General features: G+C 46.7%; 1 protein-coding gene across 1 annotated transcript; it reads right to left on the bottom strand.

The window, feature by feature from the left end:
- Positions 1–268: 268 nt before the first annotated feature.
- Positions 269–4,778, bottom strand: LOC137752418 (F-box only protein 27-like). Its single transcript, XM_068527129.1, has 6 exons — positions 4,739–4,778; positions 4,099–4,413; positions 3,811–3,823; positions 3,668–3,766; positions 1,065–1,200; positions 269–379 (listed from the first exon to the last, which is right to left on the bottom strand). The coding sequence occupies exons 1-6, from the start codon at positions 4,776–4,778 to the stop codon at positions 269–271; spliced, it is 714 nt and encodes a 237-aa protein (XP_068383230.1).
- Positions 4,779–9,175: the final 4,397 nt, after the last annotated feature.

The following is a 9,175-nucleotide window of genomic DNA, read 5'->3' on the forward strand; positions in this document are numbered from 1 at the left end:
GTCACTTGCCTTCTATCAGAAGCTCAATTTCTTCCTGAATTTTCTGTGGGCAGTCACATTTGTTCCCAGAGGTGGACAACAATTTCCTGACATGGCCCATAACTGTCACCCTTCTGCAGCCCCATGCAGAAGAATCTAGACCCTCGACTGGACCTAGGAGATCCCAGGATGCCAGGGAGCTACAAGCCCTTGATTATTGAGATGGCCCAGCCAATGGGCCCAGCTCCTGGGAGGCACGGTCAGGTAGTTTTGCAAGGACAGTCCACGACTAGGACAGACAGACTCCATAATGTTCAGACAAGAACTCCACGTCCTGGACCCAGTGTTCACAAGACACAAAGCGGACACCCTTCTTGAAGTTGGAGAACACATGGTTGACCTGTAGGAAGGAAAAGAGGTAAGTCTCATTGTGCCTTCAAAAACTGAGTTGGGGGCCTTCTGACAGGTGGTATTTTCCATAGATGGCTGCGACAATGTCTCCACAGGTACTTCTAGTTCCACATGTACTTCTAGAATCACGACACTCCTCTTCCAGGAGTGGAGTCTACTTCCCATCCCCTTGAGTCTGGAGGGGTTTCCTTGTAACCAAGAGTGTGGTGGAAGTGATGCTGAGTGACTTTTGCTAAGTGACTTCCAAGGCTGGGTCAGAAAGGCAATGCAGCTTCTGCTGGTTTCTCCAGAAGCCTCATGGTAGAACCCTGAGCCACCAAGAAGCAGTCTGACTGCCCTGAAGCCACCATGCTGTGAGGAAGCCCAAGCTAGACCAAGCAGAGAGATCCCACGGCCAAGCTCTGAGACTAAACCAAGAGCTGCTTGGCCAGCCACCAGCTGCTGTATACACACTCACACCCCAACATGCCTTCAGCTCCAGCCTGTGTCTAATGCAACCACATGAGAGACCAGAGCTAGAAACTCCCAGCAGAGCCCTACTCGTAGAACCCATGAGAGGTGAGAAAATGACTGCTGTTCATATCAAGCCACTAAATTTTGGGGCAATTTGTTATGCAACAATAGTTCATCATAGGCTCCACCATCCTTTCCCCTCACCCTTCTCAGAGACTCACCTCAAAGGAGACATTGTTTCTCCACTGCCGAATGGGCATAGGCACAGAAGAGAAATGATCCAGGATGGACTGGTTGGCATCTAGAAGTTGGATAATTAGATGATATATATTGTCAGTGCCTTGTCGGCCAGCCCACCTATGGGAGAAGGGAGAGCTTGAAGGTTGGACTTGCCACTCCATCTCTTTGGATGTCTGCCTGCTTCACCTGAATGGCCTGTGCATGTATGCAAATCTAAAATGTGGTCCCCAGGACAAGCACCATCAGTGTCACTTGGCAGCTTGGACCCTGTGTATACCCAATGAATCCACCTGCACTAAACACAAGCTCCCCAGCTTGTCTGCATGCACATTCATTTCAGAAATAATGACCTAGAGCCGTGCTCTTCAAGGTACCTCCTGCCATAGGCTTGTCCAAATGTACGGTCTTTGCTCTCTGCTTCTGGGATGTAATCTCAGGACCCTTGGAATGTTATGTGTGACAGGACTAACCTTGTTTGCCTGGGGACCTTGGGTCATACTGGACAGCCTGCAAATATGATTTGGTGGGGGCTGGCCACGTCCACATAGATAGTCTATAATGGGGGCAAGCCACTCCAGGAAGACCAACAATGTGGTTTAGGATGCCCCACTCAATCAGTTGACCTGGAGGCTGAGATGAAACATATAATAAAGCCCCTATAAACTCAGGTGAGCTTCCCTGGTTGGCAATATTCCATGCGTACTGTCACCATTGGAGGCCAGGACAGTCAGGTGTCATGACTCCACAGGGAGAGGGCAATGGAAGTCTGGTGTTGGATACTTCCCCTGGATGCTGCCCTGTGATCTTCCCCTTGGCTAATTTTAATCTGTATCTTTTCCCTGTAACAAACTAATTGTATAAGAGTTTTCATTCAGTTCTATGTCTTTCTAGTCAATTACTGAGCCTGAGGGTGGCTTTGGGAATGCCCCTATCTGGCAGTTGGAAGGTGGTCTTGACATTGTGGTGGTCATTAACTTTGAAGTTGGCTCTAAACTTCTCACAGATGTTGATGCCTGGCGCTCTCATTTTAGACACTCCTATTTAATTGGTATGGAGTGTGACCCAGGCATTGGGAGTTGTAAATATTTCTGGGTGATGTATGGCAAAACTGGGGAGTCACTGATTATTACAATCAACTGGTACACCATTGCTCAAAGCCACACAAACATGCTACAATAGTTTGATAAAGGATTAAGTTAAAAACAGAAGTTGATTGTAAATACATCTTCTAATGAGATAGATTTGCAGAGGCGGCAGTTTATGGTGCCTCGATAGAAAGTAAATTTGGGAGACTTCCCTGGCGGTCCAGTGGTTAGGACTCCACGCTTCCACTGCAGGAGGCACGGGTTCCATACCTGGTCAAGGAACTAGGATGTTTATGTTTTGGCGTGGAGTGGCCAAAAAATTAAAATAATAGGGACTTCCCTGATTGTCCAGTGGTTAAGACTCTACACTCCCAATGCAGGGGGCCCGGGTTCAATCCCTGGTCAGGGAACTAGACCCCGGATGCCGCATCTAAAGATCCGGCAGGCAGCAATGAAGATCCCGTGTGCTGCAACTAAGACCTGGCACAGCCAAATAAATAAATATTAAATAAATAAATAAATAAATAAACAAACAAACAAGCACCTGGGTTTCCAAATTCCTCATCCCTCATTATCAGGTTGGGCAGAGAATGTACCATTTTAAAAAAAAAGTTAATTTGGTAAGGCCAAAATTTCAAAGGGTCACTTTGCCTGTCTCTCAAGTAGTCTTTCCCTCTGGGAACCACACAACACAGTGAGGGGCTTTCTTTTTCTGTAAAACTGGAGCGTTATGAGATAGCATTTGGGAAGAATAACCAGTGATACTTCCACCATAGATGTGATCTGTAGCTGATTAATTTGAGAACAAGGAACATAAAAGAGTAGAGAATTTAAAATTATCCGGGTCAGGTATCCCTTGGAAAGTCTTCATGGACCCCAGTTTCAAGACCATCACTACAGAGCACAAGCTCTGGAGTCAGACAAGTATGAGCCTCATTCCAGGTCCTGCCAAGCCCTAGCTGTGCCACCAGGGGAAGTCACCTCCCCTTTCTGAACTTCGCAGTTTGATGTTTCAAAACACACTTTCCCACAGGATCAAGGATCATGAAGGGTGCTGACAGAGCTCACAGTTCAAAGCACTGGCTAGGTACCTGACATATAACCCAATCTTACAAAGATAGGGAAACTGAAGCACACTGTGATTTGCCCAAGGCCTCAAAGCTGGGAAGCCAGGGTTTGAACTTGGGAGGTTCTGGCTCCAGAATCTGACCTCTTAGCCAAACTCTCCTATCTTGCCTCCTCCTAAACCAAGGGGCATCTCATTTACAGAGTTGGACCCAAGTCCTCTGTATAGGATCCAACCTGGCATCTTCCAATCCAAGTCCCTTTGCAGGTTAGGAGAGGGTTCAGGGAGTGTACTCTGCTGGGTACTAAAGCTCTGATGGTGGTGAAGTCATTTCCTACCTGCTTTACCCTAAGGGGTTGTTAGGAGGCCTAAACGAGGTCACCCATGCCAACATCAGCGCTCAGCAAAAGGGCTGTTTTATCATCACACTCACCAGTCAGAGACACAAATCTCCATCTTTCCACTGTCCAGGAGTTCTCGCCAAAATCCCTCCTTCTCCAGGTCCAACACTTGCTTCTTTTTGTGACACCACCTAGGAAGGAGGGAGAAAGGTCAAGAGAACAGGGAAGTACTCACCACCGCCCTGGCCCTTGGGGAAGAGGGACTTTCACCTGTAGGCAGACTGGAAGCAGATCTGCAAAGGGGGCCTAGGCATGGCCTCCCAGCTTTCCTCCATAGCCAGGGCACCACAACCGTGCACAACCATCGATTTCTGGAGGACTTCTGTTAAATAAAAAAAGTTTGTGACCAAGTTCCTGGCCAGCCCACCAGCCCACGGAGAGAACCCATGGGTTTCCCATGAGGCCACGCCACTCCAGACCCTCCCACAGGTTCCCTTGAGGATGCTTTTCCTGGGCTCCCCACCTAGGCCCTTGGGGTTCTGGAGGAGATTGCGTCCTATGGGTCTGCGCTCGCAGAAGCGGCCCAGGACGCAGGGCCTGGGGTTGTCGGCGGGGGGCAGGCAGGTGCGGAGGACGGGCCACAGGGCGGCGTGGTCTCGGGCCAGGATGTTCAACCAAAGGGCCTGGCAGTCCACCAGGGCGCGCCGGTACCGGCACACCCGGCGGCAGCGCCCGAGCAGCACGTGAGGGGGCACGTGGCTCAGCACCACCTCGAGCAGCTCCGTGGGCAGGTGGTTCAGGCCCAGCGGCTCCTCGGTTTCGGGCTCCCCAGCGGGGACTCAGGCGGGCAGGCCCCCAGAGGTCGAGTTGTCCATGGTCTTCTCACCAGGCCCAGCTGCAACGCGGGAGAGCCAGTGTCATACTTCAGGGTGTCAGGGACCTGCAGCCTCTACCAGCCCCGCCCCTGCCAGCCACCCCAAAGACTGTCACCCCCTAAGCCCCCTCAGCCGCCTCCCCATCCTCACCACCCCCAGCCCCATCCTCAAGGCCCCAAACTCCCAACCCGTCCTTGCCAGCAGGCGATCTAAGCCCCTCTCTACCATTTGCATCACAGCCCCCGGCAGCCAGCCTCCTCTGCGACCTTGCAGACCCCCGAGTCCTACCCTGCATCTCAGCCAGTGCTCCTCGCAGGCAAGCCTTCATCTAGCGTCATGGGCCCCCATCTCTACCTCTGCCCTTTTTATTTGCCTGCCCCTCCCTTCTTAATACCCAACACCACTGCTGGCCACCTCCCCTGCCCCATGCTCCTTCTGACTCCACAGTCTCTGCCCGCCCCTCCTTTCTTACTGTCATGCCCCCTCCTCCCTCTGCCTTGCTCCGACTTACTAGCCAGCCCCTCCTGTGCCCACCTCCTGTATTCTCCAGAAACCCGCCTCCTTCAGGCTGTATTTGGACTGAGAGGGAATTGCCCAACCAAACCTCCCAGAGTAGGGGCCGCCAGGAGTCAGAGTCTGTCGCTCTTTGTGCACACCAGTGGCCCCTTGGAGTGTCCCTAACCAGGCTGTAAGGCCCTTGGTGCTGAACAACTGCTGCTGTTTGGGTCAGACACCTGGGCAGGAGGCTTTGTATTCATTAGGTCATATAAAATTCTCATCACCTTTAAGGATCCAGCCTCACTAGCTTGGAGATCATTGCACAGGAGAAAACAGGCTCCAGCAGGAGCCAAATGCATTTCTATCTGACTCCCTAAATGAGTGCTGTAACCAGTAATAACCCCAGCCAAACTTCATGGAGCCTCTTACTACCAGTCAGGGTAGCAACCCCCTGAGATAGGTATGGCTATGTCCCCACTTCCCAGGTGAGAAAACTGAGGCCAAGTGACCTGCCCAAATCAAACAGCTAGTAGGTGACAGAGCTGGGATTTGAACCTAACCAGGCTGCATCTAGAATCCTTGCTTTTAATCTGTATACCAACTCTACCCAATAAAAATAAAATGTGTGCTACACATATAATTCTTCAATATCAGCAAGTAAAACCAGACATGGTGTCTTGCCCACATGGAACTTACCTTCAAGGGGGAGAGACGTGGTAAACAGGAGACAGAATAAACAAGTTATATACTGTTGGGGAAATCATTAAAAATAAAATCTGCCAACCCCCCAAATCCTCTTCACAACTGTAGAAAAGATTCAAAGAGTTTTATTATGGAATAAACATTAAATCAGACTGTAATTCACATAAGCCATGATGAGCAGTGGATGTGACATGGAAATTGTGTAGTGTGTAGTGTAGGTGATCAGTGCCATGGGAAGCAGAGCAGGGAAGGGGAAAAGGGCCATAAGCAATGTGGGTGGAGAGATCCTGAATTCTGAGAGATGGATTGACTATTATATGGGCCAAATTTCTTTTCGATACATACACTGTCAATAAAATTATTACTATTGAGGTTTTCCAACATATCCCAAAGTGGAAGAGTATAACGAGCTCCAGCAGTTAACTCCCGACCCATCTGGTTTCATCTCTACTCCCACCCACTTGCTCCCCCAGGCAATTTAAAGCAAATCTTAGAAACCACACCCTGCTGCCCATAGCAGTACATTTTTTTTTTTTTTGGCCATGCTGCAGAATGTAAATTGGTGCAGCCGATGTGGAAAACATTATGAAGGTTCTTCAAAAACTAAAAATAGAGTTGCCATATGATCCTGCAATCCCACTCCTGGGCATATATCCAGAGAAAACTATAATTCCAAAAGATACATGCACCCCAATGTTCATTGTAGCACTATTTACAATAGCCAAGACATGGAACCAACCTAAATGTCCGTCCACAGATGGATGGATAAAGAATAAAGATGTGGTACGTATATACAATGGAATACTACTCAGCCATAAAAAAAGAATGAAATAATGCCATTTACAGCAACATGGATGGACCTAGAGATTATCATACTAAGTGAAGTCAGAAAAAGATAAATACCATATGATATCAGTTATATATGGAATCTAAAATATGACACAAATGAACTTATCTATGAAGTAGAAACAGACTCACAGATATAGAGAACAGACTTGTGGTTGCCAAGGGGGAGGGGGTTGGGGGAGGGAAGGATTGGGAGTTTGGGATTAGCAAATGCAAACTATTTTATCTAGAATGGGTAAACAACAAAGTCCTACTGTATAGCCCAGAGAACTGTACTTAGTGTCCTGTGATAAGCCATATGGCTAAACAAACAATAAAACCCCAAGAAGAAACCAGTAACAATCACAATAAATCCGTGTTAGTGAGATTGTGGAGTGATGAAATAAAATGTATATTTTCAGGCAGGACAAGAGAAAATTAAAAATAAAATTCTCTCCGTGTGCTTTTTTGGGCCTCCTCTGTCCCTCCCTAATGTAACGTGTGCCTGCATTATGCAATTAACCAGAGCTCCTCAAAGATGGCAGTGCCTGCTCAATTGTAAAGATCATTTTTTCCCCTTTCTTCTGACGTTCGCAATGTACCTTCCTGAAGAATAGAATTCTTTCCCAGCTCTGTGGGGGTCATGGTGACTTGCTGCTCGTTTTGTACATTCTTACCTGGACTAGGTATCCTTGGTGAACTTTATGTAAAGTATCATATGTCATTTTGTTGTACAATCCTTTGTCTAGAAAATGTATATGACTGTACCTTCGACTTCGAACAGGCAGAACAGTTCTCAGAGCTTCCTGAGAATCTGCTTCCAGCATTATAACCCTGTTTGGCTTGAAGAAAATTCCCTTTTTTTTTCTTTTTTAACTTGAGAGTTTATTGAATTTTCATCGACATTTTCTTGGCGTAGTCTGCAGGATATCGGAGACACCCACCAAAGGACACCAGGAGCCCCCCACCCTGAAACTTTGAGCCCCACCAGCTTCTCGGTATTCCTCAGGTGCTTCTCCAAGTTCTCCTGATATCCGGACATCATTGCTTAAATGCTGTCCTGAATTTTACTCCATCTCTTTTTCTTGAGACTTGGAGTCCTGAAGGGGTTCAGGTACATTTCCTAGGCAAGGACCTAGGGGAAATCTGGAGCAAATTGGGTTGTCTTGTCCTTTTTTAAAATTTGGCTTAAATTGGAAAGATTATGTGTATATGGTCTGAACAAACTGTTTGCTAGTGAAATGAGACACTGAGTCTGCTCAGCTCTGAAGAAAAAGGGACAGCTGCTCCTGCTGGCCACGAGGTGGTCTGAGGTGACTGAGAACCTAGGGGAAGTGTCTGAGAATCAATCCTCGTGACCTGTAGCAGTCCCACAGAGGATCCCACTACAACCATTAAGTAAACTCTGCTTGTCATCGGGGCATAATAAAGGCTGATCATGTAGTGCCCCGAGCACCCCTGGCAGTTTTAGACCACTGGAGGGAGAAACTGAGACACGTAAGAGAGTCGAACCAACCCAAGGATAGAACTCCCTTGGTGAACAAGACTCAGAAGCAGCACGCATTCGCTCCATCACAACCGCCCTCAGAAAGTTGTTCAGATCATATCTGAATTAGGCTGCCAAATTAATAATGGGAAACTCTGCCTCAAAGGCCAAACAGCTCCTGGATGGGCAGCCACTGGCGGGAACTCTGCCTGGCTTCATGTACAATTGGAGCAAAGCCAATGCTCGAAAGCACTTATCTTAACTCTTAAATGGCCAGGAGGGAGCTCTTTTCACATTTTAGAGAAAGTCAGCTTGATAAAACACCTTTTCAAAGTTCTGACCCCAAGAGAATAAAAGTATTCCTAGGAGGGACTTCCCTGTTGGTCCACTGGTTAAGACTCCACGCTCCCACTGCTTGGGGGCACAGGTTCGATCCCTGGTTGGGGAACTAAGATCCCGCATGCCGTGAGGTGGAGCCAGTTAAAAAAAAAAAAGTATTCCTAGGAGAAAGCTTGAAGTTATAACGTTTATTACATCCTTGAAATGTAAACACAGCCCACATCATCTGAGAATACAGCCTTAGCTCAGTTAGTAGAACTTAAAACTGAAAGGAAGGAAAAAAAGGGAAAGAGGCTTTTTAAGTTCAAGCAGGAAAATTATGAGGTCGCTGTGTCTGTCTGGATGTATCTATGTCTGTGTGTATGTTATAAATATGCTATGTCCCTACCTCCAGACGGTGTTATCAGAATTAATTTGTAAAAGAGCTCTGTTTAACAGACTTAAAAGCAAGTGCTTACAAATCAAATATTTCTAAGTGTTACCAAAAACTAACCCAAATTTTTAAAAGATCACGTGATCTAGAATTAATCTTTAATGACCAAAAACAAGTTTAAATTGATGGTTTAATTAATATAGACATGTCTTTAGAGTCATCAACATTAAGTATAATACTTTTATTGTAACTAGGGTTACTGAAAGTCAATAAGCTCATGTTATTTATGTTATAAAATTTGTCAACAAATAATTAATGGTATGATGATATTTTCACAAGTAATAAAATGAGATAAATGGAATAAAAGCTTTTGGGTGATGCTTTAAGAATAATATGTTTTATTGTATGTCTACCTGCAAACAATTTCTCCAGATTTTTGGCAGCTTGAAACTTTAGAGTTCTGCTAACTCAAATTAAATGTTGAAAATTCATTGAAGGTCTA

The sequence above is a fragment of the Eschrichtius robustus genome, chromosome 19 (genome assembly GCF_028021215.1).
Source record: "Eschrichtius robustus isolate mEscRob2 chromosome 19, mEscRob2.pri, whole genome shotgun sequence".
NCBI lineage: Eukaryota > Metazoa > Chordata > Mammalia > Artiodactyla > Eschrichtiidae > Eschrichtius > Eschrichtius robustus.